At 45.5% G+C, this 27,997-nt stretch overlaps 2 protein-coding genes across 3 annotated transcripts; one reads left to right on the forward strand and one right to left on the reverse strand.

Moving 5' to 3' along the window:
• The first annotated feature begins 763 nt into the window (after positions 1–763).
• Positions 764–5,347, forward strand: hapln2 (hyaluronan and proteoglycan link protein 2). Its single transcript, XM_076736288.1, has 6 exons — positions 764–1,101; positions 1,307–1,411; positions 2,357–2,713; positions 2,883–2,999; positions 3,088–3,270; positions 4,276–5,347. Exons 2-6 carry the CDS (start codon positions 1,333–1,335, stop codon positions 4,551–4,553), a joined length of 1,014 nt encoding a protein of 337 aa, XP_076592403.1. The 5' UTR covers positions 764–1,101; positions 1,307–1,332; the 3' UTR covers positions 4,554–5,347.
• A 597-nt stretch (positions 5,348–5,944) lies between these two features.
• On the reverse strand, positions 5,945–27,822 carry bcan (brevican). 2 transcript variants are annotated; one of them, XM_076737301.1, is made up of 15 exons: positions 27,567–27,822; positions 19,626–19,708; positions 18,641–19,033; positions 17,079–17,253; positions 16,463–16,590; positions 15,940–16,233; positions 13,986–14,957; positions 12,679–13,464; positions 12,248–12,490; positions 11,164–11,274; positions 10,919–11,077; positions 9,624–9,706; positions 9,370–9,514; positions 9,079–9,261; positions 5,945–8,255 (listed from the first exon to the last, which is right to left on the reverse strand). In XM_076737301.1, exons 1-15 carry the CDS (start codon positions 27,581–27,583, stop codon positions 8,113–8,115), a joined length of 3,915 nt encoding a protein of 1,304 aa, XP_076593416.1. In that variant the 5' UTR covers positions 27,584–27,822; the 3' UTR covers positions 5,945–8,112. The 2 variants fall into 2 exon arrangements, with proteins under 2 accessions (XP_076593416.1, XP_076593415.1); XM_076737300.1 differs by having other exon boundaries at positions 18,641–19,048; positions 27,567–27,704.
• Between the last annotated feature and the right edge of the window lie 175 nt (positions 27,823–27,997).

The raw sequence follows: 27,997 nt of genomic DNA on the forward strand, positions 1-27,997 counted from the left end.
AACAAATAATAACATTTCTTTATGTTTATCACCGAGGTCGTAGTGGTTGGTGGGGTTTCTAATATTTTGCCTCTCTCATATATGTATATTAATGGGATGGACGGTTAAATTCTCCGGCAGTGTCAATCAAAAGTGAACATTATTAGCACAATGCAAGACTCCCTGTCTTCCTGTCTTGTCTTATGTGCGGTTCATGACACCCATCCTCACATCCTCTGGACAACCTAAATCACAACTTTATTGACAGAAAGCAGGACACAGTTAACAAGTTTGGGGATGCTGAACGGAGGACTGAACGTAAACAGTTGCACGCTAACATATAAAAGCACCAATCAGAGGAGACAGTGACATGTCAGCAGAGTGGATTAATGGAACCAAACTTCAGGTTTGGGTCTATTTTTCTGATTCACAATCAAATATATGACACCCAGTGAGACAACGACACAATAGTGTGGTCAGTTTGTTGCCTTAGTCAAGCTAACAGGCAGTGATGATTTAAAAAAGCAAAAAGAAAGACTCGGGTCTGAGGTTGGGTCTCATGTTCAGAGTCAGGTGGTAATGATGCAGGTCCAGGCTGGGTTCAGGTCTTCCTCTCTAACTGTGGAGTCACTTATTGCTCAAAAGGCTGACGAGATTAAAACGTTTGAGCCATCAAAAGCAGTGCAGCTGCTGTTCTCAAAGTTTTCTAAATAAAGATTGGTCCACATTTCAACAATAAGAGTAGAAACTGATAAACTTCTCTTTTGATTTTGTCTGACTTACGGAGAGGAAATGAGAGGAAACTAGAGACAAAGACAGCATGTCAGACGTTCATATGGTCAGTAACATCTGGAGCGGAGAGGACAACAATCCTGTTTACACACTGTTGACAACAGACTGGACCATATGACCAGAGTGAGCAGAGGGGGGGGGGGGTGAGGGTGAGAGAGAGATGAACTGGCTATGACAGCTCAACATTCAGGTCTGGGACAGACGACCAACAGGGATCAACTGTAGCTTCCACCGCCCGAAGTTATGAATCATCCAAGAATTCGGACGCTTTGAAACATGTGGGAGAACGCAGGAGGCTGACCGGACATCTGCATCTTCTCAGCTTCACAGGTTTGAACTGCTGGTTTTCTTCTTTCACCACAGCTGAACTCAGACTAAAGAACAGTTTGTAAATCGCTTGCTGACCAGGAATCTACCAAGTGTAAACATCCTTGGATTATTGTCAAATTTATTATAGTACGACCACAATTTACCGCAGCTTACACCAAAGATGAATCTCAGTAAGAACTCTGCACTGTTTTCTGACGAACTGCAGGAGCCGGAGGAGCGACTCCCTTCATAATGAACTGTGCTGTGATTCTCATCTTAACATCGAGCTGCTTCACCTGGTCCTCAGCTGTATACACCCCCGACAGAGCAGGTACAGCAGTGAATGTGATGGATGCTTGTCTGCTGCTAATGAATGAATGATGGCTCAGGAAGGGACCATCTAACTGCCTCTGAAACCTGTTGTCCGAGCATATCCAAACGTATGTCACTTTCTGATATGCAGGGTTTGAACTTCTTACTCAAATTCTCTGTTTTCATTCTTCACTCGTCATTTTTTTATGTGTGAGCCTCCCGTGAGTGCAGCTCTATGAAGGCCTTCGCAGAGAGGCTGTCAGTGTGTACTGTTATTCCCATTTGCTGATTTATAATGTCAAGACTAAAATGTTGCAAAAGATGCAGAATTCTTGGAGAGAGATCAGGCAGCGCTCACATGTAGAGCCACACTCCTGCTGATGCTTTAAGTCAGTCTCATGGCTGAAATAAAGGAATAAACACCTTAAAAGGTAACTTCTAAGGTGAATTACACAAGGCAGCGAAGCGTTGCTCTCCATGCATCGTCGGCTGGGTGTGGTCTCACTCCAGTTCAGTTCAAAAGTACAACGTGTGTCATTCAGCACTTTGAACAACACAGATGCAGCTTGTTGTGTCTGAACCCAAATGGAAAACGGTTCTTTACTGCTGTCTGTCAGAAGCTGTGAAAAGTAAGAGCGTCTCCTCGACCTGCAGCTGTTTGGTTATCAGCTGACATCAGTTCAGCCTCATACCTGCACAGAGAAGTCCAGCACGAGTTTACTGCTTTGTGTCATTTGGGTTGAATTTATCCTTTAATAAATCCTTTGTGCTGGAATCACCTTTGATTCTAGATGTTCTTGTTTCCATATATTAAGTTTGTCTCTAAATTTGCACGTGTTAATGGTATGAATAGATCCATTCTTTTTTATATATAGTTTTAAATTATGTCTGGTAATAATGGCTTTGAATAGCCTTACATAAATGTCATCATGTTCAGGAAAAAATTATCCTGTTTCACCTGCAGCATCCAAGAAGTTAAAGTACCTCCTCGAGCCGCCTGTGTACGCTGAGGTCGTTGGCCGGAGGGGAGAAAACGTCACCTTGCCGTGCATCCTGAGAACCAAACCAAACCATTACAAAGTGAAATGGACGAAGCTGGAGCCGCAGCGCGCTGGGCCGGAGAACATTATCATGATTTCAAATGTACATGCCTTCAAGCCATACGGCCATCTTGGACCGCGGGCGTCTCTACGGAAGGCTCACACCATGGACGCCTCCCTGCAGCTCAGCCTGCTTGAGCTGGAAGATGGCGGCACGTATCGCTGCGAGCTCGTCAATGGCATCGAGGATGAGAGTGTGGTCATTACTTTGAGGATTGAAGGTAAGTGAAGCGACAAACCAACAAGGTGTGTTAAATCCAACGACTGTTAAATGACGTGAAACATGTCTGAAGTGTTCCCACACCTTCAGTTGGGTGTCTTTGATGATTTGATAGGACAGCATGTAACACAAGTACACAACCAAACATTGACAAATGGCTTCTATTTCAGGTGTGGTGTTCCCATATCAGAGTAAAAATGGCCGCTACAAATTCACTTTCCATGAGGCTGAGGAGGCTTGTGCTGAGCAAGATGGCACATTGGCTTCATACAAGCAGCTGTACAGAGGTACCACATGCTGTGCAGAGTGTGTACTTCCAGCCTTTAGCATGCTGTCTCTATCAGCTGTCTTACATGAGCATGTCTCCTCCTGCAGCGTGGACGGAGGGTCTGGACTGGTGTAATGCAGGCTGGCTCCACGATGGGACCGTTCATTACCCCATTATTCATCCTCGACCTGCCTGTGGAGGAGAGCTGCTACCTGGCATCCGCAGTTACGGACCAAAAGATAAGAAGCACGACCGGTTCGACGCTTTCTGCTTCACCTCGCAGGCGTCTGGTAAGCTTTGAGCAGCTTGGATTGGGTCAGCGGGAATGATAGGAGTGATTTAGACTCCTGACCACCAGAGGGCATCACCAGCTATTGTTCCCCCCTGTAAGCTACACTTCCATTGACTCGGTTAGACAATATGATCTGATAAAGACCCACATGATGCTGGACGTGGACGTTAACGGAGCTTCGCTACAGCAGTTAATAAATGATCATATGTGATGAACTCTAATTTCTCCAGTTTATATCAGAAACATTACAATCATGACGATGAAAAGTCTTGTGCCACCATGAGGTCAAGAGAGTTAGATCATAAACTGTGGATGGGCGTGGTCAGAAGTGTGTGCTGCTGTATTAGCCACGCCCAGCAGTGATGTCACAGTGTCCTGGAGTACACCTGTACGTCAGTTAAACCACTGGAGGTCAACAAAGACAAGATTTATGGAGGTGCTGCATTGATCTTTAAAGATTTTCTTAAACTCGATTGATGCACCGTAACACAGATTTATACGTACAAATGTGCTGAGAATCATTTGACTGACGCTGCTGGTGTTTATTTTTAGTAATTTCATGAGCCGTTTGCTTCACCCTCAGCGCCCACATGGCACTCTTTCCAACCACTCATCTTACCGTCGTCACACAATGTGGATTTTCCTGTTAATGCCAACAGAGCAGCACTGTGTAGTGTTGCATGAAGAGACGAGTGTTAGCCGTGCAGATACGAGCTGACCTTTAGCAGCTACAGTGTGAGAGTGGGACTGATGGTAGGCTGACGGAGGACAATAAAATCTGTTGGTGAGACAAGCCGAAGAAGTTCATCTGTGGGAAAATACTTGGCTGTTTGAGTCCCTGGAAAGTTCCTCTCTGGCCAGAACAATGTGACTAAATGAGTTAAAAATGAAGGATTTTAGAGCAGTTTTTCCCATTTTGGACAGAACTGTCAGAACATCCTGCTGATAACAAGCCGCTGGGTTGAAGTTCTCCATGTGTGTCTATAAATCTCTCCTCTCACAGGCTCCCTCTCCTACATATCGGGCTCTTTCTCCTTCGAGCAGGCAGAACATGCGTGTAAACGTCAGGGCGCCGAGTTGGCGTTGGTCGGCCAGCTTTACTCCGCCTGGCGCTTCCAGAAGTACGACCAGTGTGACGGCGGATGGCTGAAAGACGGCAGCGTACGTTTTCCCATCAGCAGCCCCAGAGAGCGCTGCGGCGGCATCCCTGAGGCGGGGGTGCGCTCATTTGGATTCCCCGACAAGATGATGCATCTTTACGGCGCCTACTGCTATAGGTAGCCAGAAACACAAAACACAGGTACATCAGAGTCTCAGCAGAGCTGTGAGTGTGAGTAAGGAAGCCTGAGAGGCCCAGAATTCACTGCACAGCACAGACGGCGAGATCCACCAGAGGATAATCCTGAGCAAGAGACCTCACTTCTGAGGCTACGGACATTACCGACAGTGGGATTCCTGGTTCTATTTGATTGACTGTATTTTCAAAAGTGAACTCGCTCTTTGGTTTAGTCACTGTGCCGGCAAGTGTTATTTATTGAAAAGAGGGATTTTTGAGATTAATTACAAGTTTAAAGGCCCCATTTCCATATTAGCTGGTGGCAGAAGCTTCTCCAGCTCAGAAATAATTTCGATTCATAGAGCGTCACGCAGCAGCTGTAAACTCTGATTTCCTCAGATATAAAGAGAAAAGTACTTTTTTCCATGGGGCTTGTGGCTACTGTCCAGATGCTGGTAAAATCATCTCCAGTCTCAGTGTCTCAGACTTACTGGTCAGTAAAACAGAATGTGACTTTATGTTCCACAAGGAAGAATCGGCTGAATGGAGGTAAATGGTATAAAACGTCACACACACCCTGTCTCTTGCACTAAACCTGTAATCATGGCTGACATTTCTGCACGTTTGGTTAATTCGGGGTCGATCGCTGCGGCTGCCAGCGTGTCCATTAACACCAGACTGAGCTGCTTCACTCTGGAATGTAAATAACATGGTTTCACTGGAGGATGTGCTGGTTTATCTGCGTACATTAATCACATGTTATTCAGTGTGTTCAATAAAGATATATCCACATATCAGCGGATTGATTTGACTGTATATTATTTGTGCGTTCGGCTGTGTCGATCCAGGCAGCAAATGTGATAAAACTGCTTTTCTGGAGAGGTGATGTGTATCCTGAACATATGCTCACCTGTGCAGACGCCACCAACCTGTGGGATTTTACATGAAAACAAAAAGGTGTGACAACACCTGCATTAAATGTCTTCACGTTTCTGCATCGCGTAGCTCGTCCACATGTTAATTTTCAACTTCATGAATACGGACTAACTTCACTTGTGGTGCATCATTAATATTAACAGCATGTAATTCAGCAACCGAACACAAAAGAGCTTCAAAAGAAGTTTGCAGCCGTGAAGACGCGTTTGCCTGAGAAAATATTAAAGCACCTCTGCGTCAGATTTGAAACTTTATTGCTCTGGCGACCTCTTGTGGTAGCATCAAATAAGACGGTTTGGTTGACAGTTAACGCACTCGGTCAAGAATTGTTTTACCTTGAACCAGAATTCAAGCAGAAACTGAATCAGAGGAGGTAAAAATCTGAAACCAAACGATGATAACTGCAAACTTATTCTGAGATTTCAAACTGCTTAAGAACAATGCAGAGCCAGTACAGTCATTATGATCGGACGTTTTACTGTTAGTCATGTGATCATGGCGTATTTTACAAACGTATTTTTACAAACAATTTGTGTGTATTCATTTCTACACAGGCAACATGGAACAACAGTAAAAAATCAGACTGTATTTAAAAAATGCATTTTATTTCTCCTTTTTCATTGGATCCATTTTTACTATATTATTTCTACTTGTACATTTATTTAGTACGAGTTCATTAGATCAGCAGTTAACATCACCTGCATTGTTACTGTCAGGGTCTATCACAGTACTTCCTTAAAAACTAGAAAAGACACAGTCGATGAGAAAATATCTGCTGTCATCTCAGCGCAGAACAGCAACGCACGCACATTTCTGATTAGCATACTGTGTTCTAATACACTGAAGTACAGACGCTACAGTACAGTACAGTTCAACAGAGAGCGACACCTGAATAAAAAGCACCAGAGGACGAGCAGAGTCAGCGATCTGCACTCTTCAAAAAGATGTCACGTGAGGCTGAAATCTGCTCCTGTTCGTGCTTTCTCTTCATCCGCAGAAATAATAATCATTATAAAACTGAAGGTGAGGGTGCAGACTCTTTCAGCCGAGGCTCAGTCTGATTAACCAAATTAACCTCAGCTGTGATCAGTGGCAGGACTCCACCTCCTACAGGTGACTAATTAGGTGTCTCATGGAAACAGTGAGTGAGCTTGACACAGCACCAGCTCCATAAATACACCTCGTTTCCACCTGCTATTAAAATATGATCTGTTTCTGACAACAGGAGACTCTTTAAGGGCCGCTACGCTGTGCAGACCAGGGTCACATGACTGACGGAGGTGGCTGAGCTAGCACTAATGCTAGCAGGCGTCTCCACTGGCTTACTGTCTGACACATGTGCACAGTGATTCCAGCCCTGCATGAAACGACACCGCCCGCTCATTCATTTCAATGGAGCCCCTCCAAAAATGCACAGTGCAGCAAAGTCTGCAAAACCCATCTACTTAATTTACATCCAGATGACGACGCTTCCTACAGATCACATGTTAACACCAGCTGGAAACAGGATCTGAGACGTTTGTGCCAAAAAAACTGTGTTTGCGTCGAGGTGTGATGTTTCCACGTGCAGCAGTGCTTTTCCTTCTGTCCTCTGAAGCTTGATGCACATTAAATGAACACGTCTTTTTCAAGAGTGTCAGACCGGAGCAGCTCGTCACATCGACACAAAACCCTACGAGAGCAAAAAGAAGGAATCTTCCAGACCTTAAGGGGCCGGGCTTTAGTGAGAGTCAGACCAGCTGAGGCTGAGGATTAATTAACTGCAAACAATCAGGAACAGAAACATGTTAAAGTACTAAAACACAGCGTGTGCAGCTGCAGCAGTCAAATTCAAGAATTCAACTTTGTCATTGAACAGGGTGATTTTCACTTGAGCGGTCCTGAAGAACGGTTACGTTTAGACAGAAAATGGCTGCTGATTATGAAAGTGAAGCGCAGCACAGTTAGCGTTACTTTGTTTGAGTGAGTAAGTGAAGTGAGTACGCTGTAAGAGACAGAACTCTGTATGTTTTCAATACTAACCCCTCACATTCTGTCCGGGACATTATTCTACTTGGTTTACATAATAATCTGCATTTAATTTGGTTTATTTAGGGTAACACAGCTGATCAAACGTACACGATTACCTCATTTTAAAGATGATCAGAACTGGCTCAGAAATATTAACATATTCTGATGTTGATAGAAATGAGACTCTGCAAAGAAATAAGAGAGCTCAGGGTTCATTTGCATTTTGTTAATCAGATTCCAGGTTTTTTCTATTCACATGAACTGTGTGGAAGTGAAAAGATAAGAGAGGTCCGGAGCGAAAAACTAGAACGTTTTATGAGCAAACAGAAAGCTTTTTAATCCAGAAACAGAGACGGGTGTTGAATTAAAGGGTTGTTGTTCTGGACAGTGTGGAGGATCCTCTCTTTTCTCTTATGACAGAGATACAGATGGAGAAGCTTTCAGGTTCGGATGTCTTTCTTTCTTTCTTTGTTTCAGTTGGCTCGATGGCCAAATTCACCGGAAGCTTCAGCTTTAATGTGACGGATTTGATTTCTACAGTTTAACTAAAGGCAGAAAACAGACTGGAAGACAGAAGAGGTGGAATATTGTTCAGAACAAAGAAAAGGCAGGATGGCTTTAGACGTTCCACTTAATGTCCCAGAACTGTGGAGCTGCTTTCTCTGTGGCTGCGCCCACGACCTCCATCACCTCCATCACCTCCATCACCGGCTCAGGCTGGTCAGGCAGAGAGGTGACTGGGTCTGCTTCCATCAAATGGGCTGGAGGAGGGAAACAAACAGAAAAGTACAGGATGAAGGATTATTCCATGTTTTCTTATACTTTACCCACAATGCAACTCGACCACCAACAGTTCAATTTAGGTGTGTTATGCTAGCCGCAGCTAGCGTAGCCTCGAGCAGGCGTCAGAGGTCTGTAGCTTCGTTCTTTCTTCTTCACACCCTCAGATATTTTACATTTTCAAAGTCAACACTGACCTCAGTTGAGGCAATCTGTCATAATTAAAGTGTAAGCACACTTTAATGTGTAAAATTGAGTTTCCCTTTAAAATCTCCAAGCTTGACAGATGATGGATGAACGGCTGCACTCCGACAGCATTTAAAGATTTTACTTTCAAGTTTAGTTTGTGTTTTTGCTGATATGTTTCTTATTTAACATGAACTAAAACCTTCACTGGACCTGAAGCAAACCCTGCTGTCAATGTTTCACTTCTCTAACTTTAGCAAAACATCTGACCTTAAACTTTAAAATGGATGTAATTGCAGTTGCATCCACTCAGTCACACGGTCAATTCAAGTTATTCTCACAGTATTTCACTTTGCACTGCAGGAACATCATGTTGTGTTTGATATTTACAGCGATTTTTGTTCCAATTTCACAAAGATTGATGAGATCTTGCTCCAGTTTTTGTGATTTTGCCACAGAGAAGTCCTTAAATGCATTCTGTGTCTATCATAAGGTCTTCCTTTGAGAAAGCATGAAGTCATTCAGACCACATTCCCTCATGAGCTTCAGCTTGTGCTTGATTGTGTAATGATACCTGGCAACGGTCAGGTTGGCGGAGAAGTCAGGTGAAGCTCTTACTTGGCATGCAGGTGATCAGCGGCTCCTCCCATTGGCCGCCGGGCAGACATGTGATTACAGGGTTCAGTTTCTGCACAAAACCCTCCTCACAGTAGTACCGCACCTTGGTGTTGGTCTCATAGCGCAACCGCTTCTTCCCAAACACCTTCGTGTTTGGAACCTTGGGGGGTTCGCCACAGGATGCTGTGAGAGGGGAGAAAAATGGAGAAACGACTTCTCAGATCTTTACCATGAAGGCGGTTTTAAGAATAAAATGTTAGGAAAGATGTATTTCTAATACAGCGAACTCACAGAAGCCCTTCTTGCAGGTGTAGGACAGGTGGTAGTTGCACGGCACATCGCTCCAGCGGCCGCCGTCGTGCCAAACCATCACTGCACAGTCCTCACCGGACAGGAAGTAGCTGTCCGGCTGGCCTCTGTACCAGTTCTCGTAGAGCTGAGGGAGAGCAGAGAAGATTGGAACAGAGTCACCGAAGGAAAAGGCTGGATGGAACACAAGTTTAGTGGTTCTGTCAGCAGGCGAACAAACCAGGTTCTGGACTCACCAGAGGGTTCCCATCAGACCAGCGGAAGTCTCCCTCAATGGTTCTGTCATTTAGTCCAATCCACTGATATTCTTTGTATTTGTCTGTAAAGGGAAAGTGGTCACTGCATCGTAGCTACAGACAGAACAGTGTACATACAGTATGTAAGTATTTTAAGTATGTAAGGTAATATAAAATATATAAAATATGTCCTCACATGAAGTTTTTACTGACAATCGTTGATTAATGTTCGCACGCTAAATACAAGACCTCAAGTGTGACCGTCCACAGATGGGAGACGGCTCCAAAGCTAAGTCTTGACTTCAAAGGCAGCAGATCTCCACTGCAGATGCATGACTATAAAAATTAAATCCCAAATCCAAGAATTAAGGATCCTGAATTGGATGAGAAGCCTGAGTAAAGAGATCAGCATCAGTGTACACGATCCATGGCAGCTGCCACACAGCGAAAAACAGCCAGCAGAGGAATGTCAGATCACTATCTCATCGCCTTGTTACCAGACTAAATACCAACAGCGACTTCAAAACCGTGACTTTTTCCAGGAAAATCCAGATTCCATAAGAGCGAAGACATGAAAGCTTGTTGTGTCTTTTGGCCTCGTTGTTAAAACAAACTCATCACACACTGAACTTCTCAAGAGTCTCAACCGGAGGAATGTTGAGACGAGATCTCTACTTTGATACCTGCTGCGAGAAATATGTTGGTCCCAGTTGACAGTTACCTGCTGAGCAGCAGCCAATCAGCTGGAAGAAACAACCAAAGTCACACAGCTCTTTCACACCCTTTTATATGTTTTTATTTCACGATATTGTAAAGGTGAATGATTCGGTTCATTATTATGTTCTGTTGCGTTTTGAAATAACTTTATATTCCACAGTGGAAACAGTTCATAGACTGTGCCGGCGTCTGTCACGAGTGTCTGACAGTAAAACTTGAAGCTTGAAGCACAAAACGATTCATTTTCCCTGATGGATTAAAATATTTTATGGCTCTGCAAGCTGATTTTCAACAGCACGCTGAAACAGGAGGACAATGCAAGCCTCAGTCTGTGGTGTGGTGTGCTATTTGTACAGTCTTCATCAATAATCAAACGCTCTGAAACGTGCGAACGCCACCGATAAATGGGAACTGTCATTGGTTGAGTTAAACCTCAGTGGGCTGAACCTAAGAGCTGCTCTCTTACGCCTGAAATCATTCAGTGGAGAAGCTCATTTTCTCCACATCTACTTGCTGACCAGCTGTGTTTCCTGAGCTCAGAGAAATTCCATTTAACTCATGAAACGTTTGAGTGTTACCGTTGATGTAGTCCTGCTCCTCGGGGGTCATGACAGACAGGAGGTGTCCACCACACATGCGACAGTGCTGCTCGGCCGCCTCCCAGCTCTGCCTCTTGGTAAAGTGACGATAACAAAAGCCCTGAAACTTCTCCCAGCCGGGCTCGCACGCCTCCAGGTCTGCACAGGACGGACACAGAGAGAATGAAATCATCAATCAATCAAGATTTTGGCTCCATATGTTTACCAGAACGCTGATACTGAACCTGTGTGGCACAAGTCTCCTCCATAACCAGGCAAGCAAAGGCACCTTGTTGGTTCACCGTCGACACAAGTGCCTCCATTCAAACAAGGGTTCTCAAGGCAGGAGTCTGCAGCTGCGTGAAGACAAAGGAACCAACAAAGCAAATCAATATTTTTTATTATTGTTCATTTCATGAAATGTATTTGTAAGGGACCGTGTGTACAAATATTCCTGAGTTTCACTTCCAGGACTGCAGTCAATCCATCAGACTTGATTTATTTATTAATTTTGAGTTTTGAACTCCCATAAACAAATTCAGGAGTCTCAAAAAGATCAAATAAATTTTTTCTGACTGATTTCTATCCATTTTTTAAAGGTCCACTTTCCAAATGAAACTGCCTTAACAGGAGTCACCAGCAGAGGGAGCTGTTACATCAGGTATGGGATCTACTGCTGGGTGACTACATGTTCCAGTTTCATTGTCAAAAAACAATTTATATGATTTTACAATGTTTTAAGAAATGAATAATCTTTTAATAACTGAAAAAAAAAATCATGTTATTTATGCAACAATACAGAAAGTGTGGAAGTTTAAACAGCCTCTAGAGATAAATGGAATCACAGATCCAGTTTTCCTCTCAGCATTCTTCAGTTCATTTAAAGTAAAGAAAACACTTTTTAATCATCATTTTAACACCTAAATATATAACAACATAAAATACTTTTTAAAAGAAATACTGAACAGAATAAAGTGCCTGGGTATCCTGCATGTCTTTTTAACTACAGATCAAGTTCGCACTGCAGCAGAGTCGAAGACTATCAGGTCTCTGAATGTCAACGATAACTTTAATCAGTGTTAGTGCTGAGACTGAGAAACTGGATTTTACATACTATTCTCCATAAAAGAGGAACAATGTGCAGAAAAGAGAGCTTGAACAAATCAAAGCAAGACATTTTTTAATTTGCAGCAAGTCGTTTTTGTCTCTGGCCTTTTTGACTTGAAGAGTCTAAAAGAATCTTGGTCGCTTGCTGTCCAGTAAGCAAGCTAACACCAGCTGACCTTCGTGTTATCCGACATGCAGCGCCTTGTTATGGAGTACAGCTACCTGGAATGCCTCCTTGCCTTGCAGCGGACACTTTGGCAGCAGGCAGCGAGGCGGCCATGGCGGTCTGCTCCTCGCCACCTTTCTGAAAATGCTCTGGGACCACGGTGGGAGCAGTGATTGTCACATCACTGGTGCCGGTGGCGAGCGTTGGACCGGTGGTTTCCTCCTCTTCCGGATGCCACGTGCAGATTTTAACTGGCTCATCAGTGCTGGTCTCCTCTTCACCTCCCTCTGATCCAGCTTCTGTTCAGACAGTTTATCGTATGATCACAGGTTATTTCTAAATGCAGATAACTACATTTCATGTGAGAGAAGCATGTGACCATATTGACAATTTCAGGTCATGCTTGATGCAACACAACACAAAACTTTTCAGAGACACTTTGAAAGCTCAGGGTAAGTGTTTAATACCTGAAATAGGTTAAACTCACCATGGATTCTGCTGCTGGTGATCTCAGCCACGACCTCTCGCTCCTTCAGGACGTCATCTGATTCGTCGGTGACGGGAGGCTCGGCACTGTATTCCCGATCGGAGCGAGACTCCTGCGGTGCAGAGGACGAGGGTTCTGGTTCCCAGCTGGGTGTGAGGGTCAGATGACGAGGGATCAGAGTGATTTTCACATCAGATGGAGGAGGCGTATCAGTGCCAGCCTCATGGTCAGTTCCCTCAGAAGTGTGCTCTGTTGAAAGAGGTGGATTTGTTAGCAGGAGTTCTGCTTTCACCTCTGGACCTCCTCCAGACGATTCACCTGATCCCTCTGTGGCATGTTGTTCCCTCCCCTCCGCTTCAGTGTCTGTGATATTTTGGGTTGTGCTGAGGAAAACTTCAGGGCTTCCTCCTAATCCCTCCTGCTCAAATTTGTCCTGGATGTCCTCCAGAGGTTCGGCCCCAGATGAAGCATTGCTTTCAGGTAGGAAGGTTATAATCTCTGGGGAGCTGGCTTCAACCTCCACAGACGGGGTTACAGATACAGGGGATGTCAACAAAGTGACTGAATCACTGTTTAGGATAGGAACTTCCAAACTGGAGCTTGATTCATGAGTGACTGTGATGACCTCTGCTGTTGGGATTTCAGCAGGATGGATGTGTCCACTCTGCTCCGTCAGATCATCTGGCTCTGCCTCCTCTGAGGTGCTATGTGGCTCCTCATCATCATGATCAACCGGGATGGAAGAACTCACAGTTACACCGAGGTGGTCTTGAGTAGGATCATAACCTGTCAAGAACAGGGATTGTCTGAAAATATATCTTAAAAATATATATCCTTTTGTAAAGCACCACCAACTCATTAGATTTTCCACTTGCAAAGCAAAGTGTAAATCTACACCGTCATCTATACTTACCAACCTTTAGTTTGAGATTAACACTAGAACAGCACTCAAATATGCTAATAATAGCAATTAGCATGTTACACCATCATGCTTTATGTTACCATGCTACTAAAGGTTACATGCTAAACATTAGCATGTTAACATGTTTACTGTGCCAAAGCAAAAATTAGCATGTTATCATTGATGAATAAATCATTGTGTGTTGACTATTTAGCATGTTAGCCAGTCAGCTAATATGCTGATTTAGATTTATTTATTTTTGCGAACAGTGCTTACAATATAAGACGCGTTCAATTTCACTAGCAATGGAGTAACTTCTAAAATGGCCCAGATGTCCAGAAAACTGATGAAAGCCAAATATTAGGTAACTATAACGTCCTGACTTCAATACTCACTGTATGCTTACCTGCATCAGACGTATAGACCAGTTCAGAGGTGACGGAGGGGTCCACACCAACCAAACTTTGAGTGACTGAGTTTTGTGTTTCCTCATCTAAAAGAGGATTTGCAGTCTCCTCTCCAGACTCCTCTCCTGTTGGATGGCTCTCAGGCGTACTGTTGTCAAATGATGGCAACAGGGTGGTGGAGTGAACACCTGCTCCCTCAGTGTGGGGTGAGACAGTCAGCGCCGATATCTCCTCAACAGTACCAGCGCTGGCCTCTTCTGGCTGTCCTGAATCGACATGAGAGGTGCTCGAGTGGTCGAGCTCAGTTTCAGAGGCGTGTTCCGGGTGGACATCTGGAGTGTGGTCCTCTTGTAAAACGGGAAGGTCGCCCTCCTGAGGAACCTCTGGAGAGCTGCTGAGGAGCTCATTTGCATCAGCTCCAGATGTTGCAATTTGACCTGGTGTATCCAGGCTTTCAGTCACAGAAATGTGATGCTCTGTGGTCTCCTCGCTCTCCGCAGATGATGTTGCATCAGTTGTGGGTAGAGTGGAGTCTTCACCAACAGTTAGTACACCATCAGCCTTTGGAGAACCTGTTGGAGGTATGTGAGACTCGTGATCTGCGTCTGGATTTTCGTCAGGTGCTGGCTGGTAGGACTCTGGATAGCTGGCCTTCTCTATTAGCTCCAAGGTGTCTTCTGTGGGTAAGTGCTCTTGATGCTCAGATGGAGGAGTGACAGACTGGTGAGGGTCTACCGTCAGCACTGGTTCCTTGTCATAACCCAATGTTGGGGACTGAGCCTCCACCGGGCCTTGCTTCACAGGATTGGCTGTCTGAGCATGGTGGACTTCGTCGCCCCCCTTTGCCGTCACCTCGCTCAGGCTCAACTGCTCCTCTGAGGGATTAGTTAAGAAAACAATGTCCTGGCCAATGTCCTCTGGCTCAGTGGCAAGAAAATCCAGAGGGGATTCTGTGTAAGGGCCATTATTGCCTAGAATAAAGAGCAGAGTTAAAAAATGTTATGTTTAAGGTCCAGGATTTGCTTGGATCTATTCCTAATGCCACCAAGGAAAAACTGCCTTTTTAAAACACTTCAGTTCCTCACAGCAGAAAAGAAAAGCAGGCTTCTCCTTTCCTGCTGAGCACAGTCGATTTTGGCAGCTAAATATGTGTAGAAAGCTAATGTAAGCTAATGCTAATGCTCAAACTCTGTGAGTCAGCTGAGAAGTATGTGTCGTGTTGATGTTTCCATGTGACACATTTTAAGAGAATAACCCAAATAAAAGGGTCTGAGAAGGTTAGAAGAACAGCATCAACACCCTCACCAGTTGGCGATCCATGTAATGTCTACATGGGTGCAAATGTAATGGTATCAAGTTTAGCTGAAATTGCTTGAGTGTGAAAATCCCCAAAACAAAGAGCAGGACTGGGCATTGAAACCCCAACAAATAATGTAGAAAGCTAATAACATGCTGACTGCTTTCAGATAAAGCCGTCTTGGGCACTACTGTAGGCAGTAAGCTAGTTAGCCAGACTTGCTAACATTTGCAGCTCACGTTGGAGCAGATAAAAGTATACTTTATTCCTCACGTTTGCTCTTGTGCTTTAGGTTTTTGAGAGACTGTTACTACGCTATGATTTGACAGCTGCTGTTTGGAGGAGGGGTTTAGTGAAGGCTCAGTTGGACCATTCTTGGCTAAATGTGGTCTTTCAGTTGGAGCAGTCCTTGTACCGTGACTGATGGTGCTTCAGACACAAATACAGACAAGAACACAGACTGAGAAAGGCATTTTAAGTCGAGAACAGTTCTAAGACTGTTCTAAGTTCTTCTAACCTTCTCAGAATGTGTAAGTTGGATATTTCTTAAATGAGGCACAACCATCCAGTATTTCCCAACAAAACCCCTGACGTTTTATCTTGTGAGACCAGCTCCGGTCTCAGAGAACTAGGCAGGATTACAGGTGAGCTCTTACTTCTGAAGCAGTAGACGTCATGTCGAGTGTGAACCTCTGGGAAGCCCGTCTGGTTGCTGTAGCGATAGACAGTTCTGACCCCGGGTTCGCCACCTCCACAGCGCTCTCTGGGGGTGACGATGGGGTAGCGCACGCTCCCGTCCGCCAGCCACCCCGGACTGCAGTGGTTCAGTCCATCATTCCAGGCTGCGTACAGCTGAGCTGTGGAGGTCAGCTCGGCACCATGACTCAGACAGTAGGCCTTGGCCTCCCAGAAGGTGAAACGCTGGGGGGCGGAGCCATGGAACACTTCACCTTTATGCAAGGGGACAGGTATCACTGAGCAGTCAAAGTAGAATAGTAGATGATATTATTCTTCTTTACAACCTCATATTAGAAGTTTTCTCCTCAGTTCTATTTACTGAGCTTTACTGTTGTCATTAAGTTAAGGGGATGCAGTTTTAGGTTGTAAACAAATGCCCAATAACACTGATGTTGCTTGTACCAATTCCCACAATTAAAGTTATAAAAGTACATTTCTTACCATCGATATTCTCCACATAACAGTAGACGTCATACAGCTCATCAGACTCTAACAGTCCATAGTTCCTCACTCCCGGCAATCCATCCATGTCCCCAAAACAGCCCTCTCTTGGCATCTGAATGGGATATCTGTGGAAGGAAATATTGCAGAGCACTGAAACTCTGAGTACCTCTTCCTCCGTAATGGCAGCACTCCAAACATCACACTTGTCTGAGCTCTTCTTTGAGTGAGTGTTGAAGTGGGGAGAAATGTTTGGTTTCAGCTCAGGTGAGTGCCTCTCAGCTACTTGATGTCGTGATGTGCGGATGCAGAGAGGATATCAAATGTTAGCTGGCTGAGTGGTCCAGTATCAGCCCTCCAAACCGACCGGCCCCCATGCTGGATGCCCCCTCAGCCACGTGGACGGCGACATGTCGACGCCAATTTAGTGTTGTTGTTTTTGTTGAACTGCATGAAGGATCTGGACTGTTGCCAAATGTACACTGAACACCTGAGAGCCTCTAATCATAATTCTACATAACATGAAATGCACAGTTTTTAAGCTAAGAGGCCACTTGATCCAGCGCTGAGTGATGTGTCCTGTTTGACATTGGACCACGTTCTCCTCGACGCTCACCTCACCGAGCCGTCTGAGAGCCAGCCTGCATCGCACTGCTCGTATCCACTCTGGTAGGCGGCCAATAGCTGCTCTGGAGTGGCAATTTCAGCCCCGATCTCCTCGCAGGCCTCTCTGGCCCGCTCAAAGGTAAAGGCGTACCGACTGGATGCATCTCGATAATGGAACACCACCCCTGCAAAAACCCCAAACAACAGATTTATGAATTCTGGGTCCTGTCATGTTTTATGTGATCATTCTGCAAAGATGCACTAGAGGCAAGGTGACATGCAGAGAGTAGGTGTCCGTGGCTTTGTTTTTTATTGAAATATTACAAAAGTTTGAGGTAAAATTCTAAAACTTTGCATCAGTGCATGTTTCCATCGAGGAGGACAATATTACATAACTAAGCACCAACAAGTACAGATAATTCTGGCTTCTGTGTTATTTTCTCTCTTGAAAAATGTACTCAGAAACCAAATTTCCTGCCAAACTGTTGGGGAAAATCTTTGAAATTACAGCAGCTTCAACAGCAGTGCCGCAACTGCACGCAATCAAAAGCTTTCTTGTCACATGAGCAGAGTCCTGCACGGCTCCTCTCTAACTGCCGCCCACGGGGAAATGTGCAGTGCCCTGTGATCAGTTAAGCCTTAAAAACCATCACTGTTTACGTGAGTGTGGAGACCTGATTTACTCAACCTAAAAACACAAACCACGTCGTATAAAAGCATCGTTTATTGGATAAACAATAAACAAGTCTGTGGTCACCAAACTGCAGCTTCTACTGTTCATATTTAACAGACATACTGGAAGCACCGTTCAGAGCCTGATTCATTAACTCACAAATGACTGTGGTCAGAGGATCCATAATCTGTTACTGAGTGAGGACACTGAGTGAGACGACTGTTCATCACAGATGCTGAGTGTGTATTGTGTTGTAACGGTGCAGAAATATGAGAGACAGCAGCGTTGTCTCTCGTCCAGAGGTGTTACAGCTGTCAATGTACCCCAGCAGACCCCTCTGTGCTCCCCCCTCGTCTCCTGTCTGTCTCTGAGTGTTGACATCAGTGTGGTTCCCCTCCTCGCCCTCACCTGCTCACACGCCGCCTATCAGCTCATCTACCTGCAGTTTATCAACCTCAGCTCTTCATGGATTCTTCACCTGATCATTACTTAAACCTCAGTGGATCATCTCATCCCTGCAGCTGCCAGATGTCCCCACCATTAGCCCCAGGATGAGTAACTCTTCTGCAGTGTACTTTTTCTGAGCCAGCACGACTCTGTCCTCGACTTCAGCACAACAAGTCAGTTAGTCTGACCTTGATTCTTTTCGTGACGTCCACTGAATGTCAGTGACTCAGAGCTGACACGAACACACATGTCTGTTCTGTCAATGCTGTCAAACCATTTTAGTTATAATTTTCTGACAGCAGAGGTTATTTCTTGTAGAAAGCAACTCGTTTATGTTGGGTCAAGTCTCACTGCTTTCTGTATCAAAGCCAGACATTTTTAAATCCAGTGCATGAGGCATCAGGCGATTATTTCCAGTTTTATTTTTATTCACTCGGCTGTATCAGTCTCACCTTTGACCTTGACCTGAGCCACGTCGTCGGCGTCCTCCAGGCCCTGCTGCACCTCGCAGCGGTAGAAGCCGGTGTCGTTCTGCCTCAGGCTCTCCAGCCGCAGGGTGAGGTCGGCGGGGGAGTAGGCGTAGTTAAGCAGCGAAGCTCGGTCTTTGTAGGCCTCGCTGACTCTCACCCTGTCGCCTCGGGCCACCAGGATCTCCGTCTCTCGGCCGTGAGTCAGAACGCTCCATTTGACCCGGGGCAGAGACAGCACGGCGTGGCGTCCGTTGGTGGACGGAGAGGGCGGCGGATGGGCCAGAGACACCAGGCAGGGTAACGTCAGAGAGCTGCCCAGCACGGCGAACACGGGCGGGGTGGTGGGGATGGTCACGTGGAGAAGCTTCGAATCATCTGAGGAGAGGCAAGCTTTAAAGTAAGAGGTAAGACTTTGAGACATGTGCTGATACTGTTCGCTGTGGAGTGAAGATTGAAGCCACTGTCATCTCTGTGTGTGAAGATCCACACTCAATCAATCATATCGATGAAGGGGTCCCAGATTCTCCAAAAAGAACTCACAGGAGCCCAGAAAGGACAAACCAAACACTGACTCCAAAGAGTGTGCTTCGTGGTTTCAGTTGGTTGCAATGTGCAACTGGTCCTTTAAAGCTTTTGCAGCAACTTTTGCACCAAAACTACTGATTAATTCCTCATGAATGGAGCTAAAGGCACATATGTGATAATGTCGTGAGCTTGTGACATCTGTCTGTTGACACAACTACAGGAAAAGATATTCAGCTGCATCCTTCAGCCATCAGTTAACCTTGATTTTCTGCAGGGACTCAAACGGCCTCAAGAGCACATGTCAGCAAAAACAAGGAACAACAGGAAATGATTAAAGAGCACCCCGCTGCCCTTAAAAGTCAGAGGTCGTGTATGATTTAATGGACGTCGGTGGTGGATGGTAGCGGTGAAAGAGACGGGGACAGAGAGGCAGGGTGCGTACCTGACTCGTGGTGGGGGGTGGAGGACGACGGCAGGGCGAGGAGACAGATGGCACACAGCAGCACGGGCGGAAGCACATCCAGTCTAAAAGACAAAGGGGGGACAAAGGGTTTGAACTTGAAATGACAAGAAAGGCTTTTTAAAGCATCTCATTGGTTACTTGACATCACTGCTCATGTGCAAGTGCTGTTAACTTGGTGAAACTGCAGATATTTAATATTTTCTTATTATTATATTTTTGCCGCTTCACGCCATTTCTAAACTTTGTTCTGAGTGAACGTAGATCTCATTCCAGGCGCACATCACATTTTGGACAACTTAGATCTACTTCCTTTATATCCTGTTGGTGCTTTAATCTTCATCAATGCATCAGATTCTATAAGATCATCATGTGTTTGCAGCGCGGCGTCCTGTGAGAACCATGACTCTCAGAAAAACAGGCTGTTTTCAGCTTTGTGACGATGATTTTCAGCTGATCCAAGAGGCTTTTTAAAGACTTCATTGAGCTGAAGAAGACATGAAGGAACTCTTCATCCTTCGGCTCAGCACAAACGGCAGAAATCTGCAGATCGAGACGCTGATTTATTAGTTTAGTTTTGACTGCAGACGTGAATTCAGACGCTCACTGACTACAGAGACAAAAAAAGAAAACAGATATTAAACTCCAGTCCGTCATTCATCAAACTCAGTGACGAACTATCCACCATCCCAATAACTGATGCTGTGGATTTCTGTTTTTGCTTGAAATGAATCAGTGATTTTGCATTTTCAAATTAATGCAGATAAAGTAAAACTTCATTAATCAGATTAATGAGTAATAATCCTTCGTTCCAGCAGCTGTCAGACTGTTCACCTCTTTTCATTTACATGCTGTGATTCTGACATGTGATCAAAAGAAATAAATAACGCTGATGATTTTGTTTGATGACGTGAAACGATGACTTTTAAGTGTGTACATGTGTGTGTGTGTGTGTGTGTGTGTGTGTGTGTGCCCATGTATTACTCACGTTGTGGGGACATAAATCTGCTCACACAGCCAGGCAGTTAGGCAAGTAGAGGTTATGGTTAAAGTAAGTCTCCAGGAAATGAATGGAAGTCTATGTAATGTCCCCACAAGTGATGAAAACCTAACCTTTGTGTGTGTGTGTGTGTGTGTGCGTGCGTGCGTGCGTGCGTGCGTGCGTGCGTGCGTGCGTGCGTGCGTGCGTGTGTGTGTGTGTGCGCGCCTGTGTGTCCTTGGATCTCTCTGCTGTGATTCAGACTTCAGGAGCTGCAGAGTGTGATCTGAATTCTGATTCCCTCCAAACTCCCCGGAGGGTCGGACTGAAGCTCAGCCTCCAACTTAAGCAGATTTACCGTCATCGCGGCTCCTTCTCTCCTCCAGCCGCTCGCTGCTCTCTGTCCTGTTTTTCTTTGTTTTATCGTAATCCTGCTTCCTCTGTATTTCAGCGCTGCTCCTTCAGCTTTCTCGTCTTCTCACAACAGCAGCTGACAAACACGCTGAGCGACCGCCTCAGACTGCCTTTAGAAAGATCTGACAAGAGAAAGACTTTCTATCAGCAGAAAGCTGCAGGACGGCTCTCAACGGCAGTGAAGAGTAAAATCTTTACTGAACGCTGCCAGGAAATCTCTGAGTCCACACAAGTTTGTCCAACAAGACATCAGCTCATTTCTACTGTGGTGGTTTTGGGAGTAATACTGTACACTTCTGTTTTCTTAAGGCTTAAAAGAAAAGTATTCTTCGTGCATGTTTGCTTGATTGACAGGCGTATCAACCTATCATGTGTCGTTGATAGTTGAGCTCCACAGTCTTCCTCCACTTTCTTTAAATCTGGATTCATTTATTTTCTCCAACTCCACCCACACTGAGCGTGCAGACCGACGGGAGGATCCTCCTGCAGGAGGCGTCATGAACTTCATATCGAACGAACTCAACGTCTGAGTGAAGCTGATGTTTGCAGCGACTGAGTTTTCCTCAAACTGGAGGTGGACTCAGGCTGTGTGAGGGGCAGAGGGCACCAGCGGGCCAAAAGTCATGATGGATGGATCTGCATTGTGTTTTCTCCACTGGAGGGGAACTGTGGAGGACGCTATCATATTTATCATATGTGGGGGCACCACGCGAGCCACCACTGCCTCAAACTATTTTAGAGCATCACACACCGTTTACGTGACGCTCTGCTGGTCCCAAGTCTGCATTTCTGCAGAACAGGCAGAAGTGAACAAGACAAATGAAAAATAAATAACAATCGAGCCGCAACCTGCAAGTAAAGGCGTTTGTGTGTTTGCAGATGACAGAACACTTTTTGTCAGTTGAAGTCAAAGCAAAGAGAAAACAGCTGCTGGCCTCCGACGCCTGCAGACTCCTTAAAAACAAGGACGACACCGTCAGAGGCCTGAAACCACCCGGAGGAAGCAAATCCAGACTCTGTAATCTTTGATAGATGCTCTTTTACAAGAAGCCTGTGGAGAGCAGAGACGGACTGAGGACCAATCAGAGACGTTACAGGGACTGTCAGAGTCCTTCCCTTTGACTGAAGGGAGCGTTAAACTGAAACGACGAGGAAATGAAAGTTTGCTCTGTGGGTCTCAGCAGAGACACATTTCTAATCAAAACAGGATTAATAAATAATCACTCAGAGGGATTTTAATGCTCTGTCATTTCAAAATGAAAGCTTTGAAGAAATCACCGGGGATAAAGCTGCCTGTTCAAATCACTTCACAGAGCAGAGACGCAGCCCGCCCAGATCCATCAAACGTGAACGTGATGCTACTAAATGTCTTTTCTGTCGCTGTCATACGATAATCAATACAACACAACACAAGGACTATCAGTCATAACGGCCAGTTAGATCCCGACTGGATGTCTGAGGCTCGTACAGATATTAATGATTGAGAGTCGGATCAATATTCATGTTCACATAAATCACATCAGCCTTTACATAAAGTTTGGTTTTAAAGAAGAAGAAGAGGAACTAAGACATGGATGAGGCGAGCGGGACAGCTGTAAAACCGCCTCGTCAGCGCTCTCTGGTGGACTAACTGTGTCACACAGACACAGTTTCTAAATGACCTCAAACACATCTTTGACATTTCTTCTTCTACTGATACGATATTTGTGAGGATCGAGTCACTCTGATGAATTCTTCAGGTTTTACTGTAAACAACAACAACAACAAATGTTGGTGGTTCCATTCAAACGTAGGAGAAATGATTTCAGACATCCAGGTTTGTTTTATCAGCTGAACCAAAACCGATTGAGCAACTGTGTCAGAACGTTTCTGATTCTTCGATGAAAAGTGAACCGAAGGCGAGAAGAAGTCAAGTACGACTCTGAAGACGCATCTTGGTGAGAAACATCCAGTCACAAATTTCTAGCAGCAAACTGACGTGAAGATGACCATCTCTGACAGTCTCAGCGGCTTCTCCTCCACAGCTGAGGCCTCTGGGTATCGCTGCGTTTAGAGAGCTCATATTTTATTTTTCTTTTTATTTATTAAGCTTCAGCGGTCTCATCCACAGTCGCTGCTTTTCCTCTGGTGCTGTTCATGATCGCAGCTCACAGCGGTGCATCCTCAGGGGCAGAGAAAATAAAAAGGACACCTGTTGCATGCGGGAGGGCACCAGCACGCTGCGTTCATGGACCGGCTGCTTTCAAAGGAAAAAGACTGCTGTGTTTGCGGCTCACAGCGGTGTGACAGAGCAAAACGAACCCTGCACCTGAGTGTTTGTCTGTTTGTTAGCGGCCCGTTTCCTAAAGTCAGACTGATCCAGGAGCCTGAAACAGCCAACAGCCTCCACTGATGTCTGACTTTTCAAATCTACCGATCCTTTCATCTCAAACTCATCGAGTATGTGTGTGACTCACCCTTTCACTCTCTAACAGGCACACACACACATACAGGTTTTCCTATGGGGCAGCAGAGCAGGCAGAGATGCATCCCAGGCAACACCAGAAGTGCAAAGAAAGGCATCACAAGTGGCTGAATAGTCAATGACTTCACCTTGAGGGAAACGGCGGCGGGGCCAGCGGAGAGGATGTTTGACCGAGTTTGCCAGAAAAGGTCATTTGAGGTTGGGGGGGGGGGGGGGGGGGGGTGAGGAGGAGGAGGAGGAGGAGGGGGTGAACTACATTCTTAAAGGACTGCAGCAGCTTTGTGGGTAGGTTTGGCCCATTTGTCACTTTAGCCAGCGTGTGATGAGACTGCTGGTGCTCCAGCAAATAGCCCGATGCAGCACGCTTTAGCATCCAGCACAACGCGTCCTCGTACCTGAACGACAAAACCGATCAGTCTGATCAAGACCTCGATCAGCTTTTCTGCTGGAGGAAGGACTGAAGGAGTGAAAAGCTGAGGATGAAAGTTCGATCTTGACCTCTTAATTTTGGTAGATGTTTGCTCAGCTGTCATGATGAACCATGAATCCTCTGTCATGTGATGATATCTGGACACCCAGCACACTCAGGGGAGGGTTCCATTCAGGTTCAGAATACAGTACTGCATTAAAACACGGAAATGCAGCATTCAAAGTACTTATACACCTTTCACACTGGACAAAAACACACTAACATCTGGCTTTGTCTTCAGTGGGAAAGGGTCACATGACTCTGCATTAGTCACAGGTAGCAATCAGCTCCAGCTCCAATTGGCTGTGACAGAAACATGACACCCAGGTGGACGTGTTCATCTCAGTGTCATCATCATCATCATCATCATCATCATCATCATCTACTCAAAGATGTAAAAAAGTAGGTTTTGGTCCCTACAGCTCACTCCCTCGATGACAGCGGTGCGGCGGTGAATCTCTACATAACTCACTCATTTAAACGATGACGGTCCACAGTGAATATTATCTGACAGGGTTTGATTTGATCACCAGATTCTCTGTGAGACTCTAAGTCAATAAGTGCAGACTGGTGATCTGCACTGGGACTCTTTCACACACATCCGCAGAGCCGCACACAGCTTCCATCTCCTGCCTTTCAGATTTGAGTTTGGGTGCACTTGGATCAACTGTACCCCTCCGCTTTCTCATGGCAAGGACCCGAGGTGTCGGACGGGGGGGCACTGAGTATACAGTACAGGTCCCTCATGTGAGGAGGGCCCACAAAGAGGCTGGAATGAATAGCTGCTGATTTGGGGAGGGGCCCACAGAGAAAGCCTGTATACAGGGTCCAGACTTGTGTGCTACACCCCTGGCAAGGACCACCACCACTGCACTGCTGCCCCCGGGCAGCTCCTCCATCACGCCGGCCCACCAGTCCCACATCACGTCACCTCGAATGACTCGGTCTGCCCATCTCCAGGGGCAACCCAAACCCCCCTGACAGACGGAGTCTGACAGGAAGCGAGGAGCGGCCGGGGAGGGCTGGAAGCCACGGAGGCCTCTCAGAGAAAAGAGTGGCAGAGAGGAATAAAGAGGTTCAGAGAGAGAGACGTCGAGCTCACAGGAAGGAGCTCAGCTCACCAGTCGGCCTCCAGCAGCAGCCGTTAGCAGTTAGCCGTTAGCTGCTGACTGTGTGTGCAGGAGGCAAAACTTTTAAAGAAGTGACAAAAGCCATAAGCTACAAGACTCTGTGTGTGTGTGTGTGTCTGCGTGCCACAAGCTGATTAGGTGGAAGTGCTTTGAGATTTAAGGGCTTATACTTCAGACAGGGTGAAAAAAAAAAACAACAGCAAACACAGCACTGGTCTGCACTCATTTAGCTGGAGTCACATTTCAGAGGTGCAGAGGGAAACTCACTGAGAAGCTGCACCTGCAGAAGCTACGCACAAACAGAGCAACCTGCACGACCTGCTGCACCCACAGAGCCGACTGAGAGACCACCTACAGTTTAAACACACCTGTCACACATGTGGCAGGTCTCACTCAGTCTCTTTAATATTATTCTACAGGACAGAAGTTGTTGCTCAGCGTTAGCATAATGCAGACTCAGATCTGAGCCTCTGCAGCCACAACAAGACGAAAACGAAACCAGCATCTTATCATCTCACACCAATGACGCAGCAACACTTTCACAGACTAAAAGATGTGGAACGCTCCAAAAACACCTGTTTAAAACATTCCACAGGTAAACGGGCTCGTTGGTAACAGGTGAGAGGATCGTGATTGGGTATGAAAGGGGCGTCCTGGAAAGACTCAGTCGATCATGGAGGATGGAGCGAGTTCACCACTTTGTGTGAAAGGTGTGTTTGAACATGAAGGATGAAGGAGATGAACACATGAACTCAGAGACACATCGTCAAACTCTCTTTTCATCCATTAGTTTCTCTGCTGCACTTCACTTTCCTCTTTGGGGGATCGTGTTTAGGACTTCAGGATTTCTGAAAGGATCATCTTCACACTCATTCATTCAGCCTTCCATCATGAAAACATTCAGCCTGTTGGGCACAGAGCTCTCTGTACGTCGACACGTTCTCCTCTGCTTCAGCTCTGCTCTCTATAATCAAACATTTGCAGTGAGGTTAAAACTCTCACTTTCTCTTTTAAGGTTTCAGGGTCACCTTTACGTACAGAGTCACCCCGTGTTTGGACAGTGCAGGTCAATAATCCCCGCTGCTCGCTAAATATGGACGCAAACATCCTCAAATTAAACCTGAACGAAGCACTTCACCTTCATCCCGCTGTGGTTTTATTTTACTTATTTAAGTTTAATGTGCTGACTGTCAGATTTTGCAGCGTATATGTGTGTGAGTCCTGAACCTCTGCAGACTGTGTCCTCACAGTCTGGATCTGATCGTTATGACTCATTCTGACAGTGATATTCACTCTTTATATTGTTTACTGTGTCCGGCTTTAAACAAACCAAATGATTCAGAAGTCAAAGTCTGAGCTTGAAGTTTATTGGTTGGATGAATCAATTCATTGTATTTATGGCTGCAGGCGTCATCTTGCTTCTGTAATAGTTCAGTTTAAAAAGTAGATTTTTCTAAAAATAAATAATATTTATTTCATCTCATGTTAGGATCCTCTCCAGGTGTGTGTCCACAGTAAAACATCTTGCCATCATATTCAGTTCATGCTCATAACATTCACTGTTCAGTTTACGGTAAAAATCATCTGCCAGGCTTTGTGGTGGTTTGTTTTCATGTCTTGAATAATTGAAGCCACACTGAGTTGAAATGAGCTAACTGCTCCGTATGGAAGGCTGCATATTTCTAAAAGCTTAAAGAGCTCAAACTCAGGTTCCTTCTATCAACGTGTTTCATGACAGCATGATTTGGCCAAAACTAACATATATTATTATTTCACTAAACTCTCCCAGAGACACCTTCAGTCTTAACTTGGTGCTCAAAATGAAGTTAATTATGATCAAACTTTAACAGACCTTGAGCTTCACCTCATTTTCTCAATAAACAGTCATTTTTGATGCACGAGTGTTTCCATTTAATGCTGTTTTTAAGTTCTACTTCACCACGTCAGACAGAAATATTGTACTTCTGTAGATCTGTTCCAGATTCTGAGCATTGATCACCTTTAAAATACGATGCGTTATTCTATCTGAGCAGTTTGAAGTAGCTCCACCTCGACCAGCCACAACATTAAAATACCCACAGGTTCATGCTTTCATGATGACTAACACAGTGCATAGTAACAGTCTGAAAGAAGTCATTATCAGACCACAACGCGCGCTTTTCTGCTTTGCTGCTGCTGCTGCTGCTGCTGATGATGATGATGATGATGATGATGATGATGATGATATCAGGCTACAGTCTGATGTTGGTACTTTTACTGACTTCTCCTCAGCAGCTGCTGACAGCTGATGCTTTCACTGTTACTCGCGCGCAGCCTGATCATCACGCATCTCTTCGTTTAAAGGTTGTTTTCAGTGGCTTGTCTCTGAAGCTGCGCGTGCACGGTTCAGAGTAAAAGGCAAACAGATGGAACAAGTGAAAAGTCTAACTGTCGGACTGATTATGTGGCTCAGACGTAGCAGACTTACTTCATTTTCTTCAGCATCAGTCGTCGGTGCAGACTTGCAGAAGCGGTTCTTCGCGTCCTCGCGGAGCCTCCAGACAGCCGCAGGTCTGATTCCCGACCAGAAGTCCTTCAGCAGCCGCTCAGAGCTGCAGCGAGCGACCGAGACGGAGGAGAGGAGAGGAGGAGAGGAGAGGAGGTGAAGAGAGGAGGACTCGGGATGAGGGCAGTGTTAAGGGACCCACACGGACCCTCCTCCTCCTCCTCCTCCTCCTCCTCCTGCCTGGACAATCCTAATCCCCGCTGAGGTAGAGGCTGAGAGGTGAACACATGAATCTAAGGGCGCTTACCATTCATTTTTCAGTTTTCTGTCAGCGAATGCAGATCTGAGTGAGTCTAAAGGTCTGAGTGAGTCTAAAGGTCTGCAGAGGTCCCAGACTGAGAGTCAGAAACCCT

Source organism: Chaetodon auriga, chromosome 8 (assembly GCF_051107435.1).
Source record: "Chaetodon auriga isolate fChaAug3 chromosome 8, fChaAug3.hap1, whole genome shotgun sequence".
NCBI classification, from domain to species: Eukaryota; Metazoa; Chordata; class Actinopteri; order Chaetodontiformes; family Chaetodontidae; genus Chaetodon; species Chaetodon auriga.

Coding starts and splice junctions, on each gene's coding strand:
- bcan (XM_076737300.1), bottom strand. Junction 14,958..15,939: donor TGACGTCTACTGCTTCAGAA/GTAAGAGCTCAC, acceptor TCTTTATTCTAG/GCAATAATGGCCCTTACACA. Junction 11,078..11,163: donor AGGAGACTTGTGCCACACAG/GTTCAGTATCAG, acceptor CGTCCTGTGCAG/ACCTGGAGGCGTGCGAGCCC.
- hapln2 (XM_076736288.1), top strand. CDS start 1,333: ATGAACTGTGCTGTGATTCTCATCTTAACATCGAGCTGCTTCACCTGG. Junction 2,714..2,882: donor CATTACTTTGAGGATTGAAG/GTAAGTGAAGCG, acceptor CTTCTATTTCAG/GTGTGGTGTTCCCATATCAG. Junction 3,271..4,275: donor CTTCACCTCGCAGGCGTCTG/GTAAGCTTTGAG, acceptor CTCCTCTCACAG/GCTCCCTCTCCTACATATCG.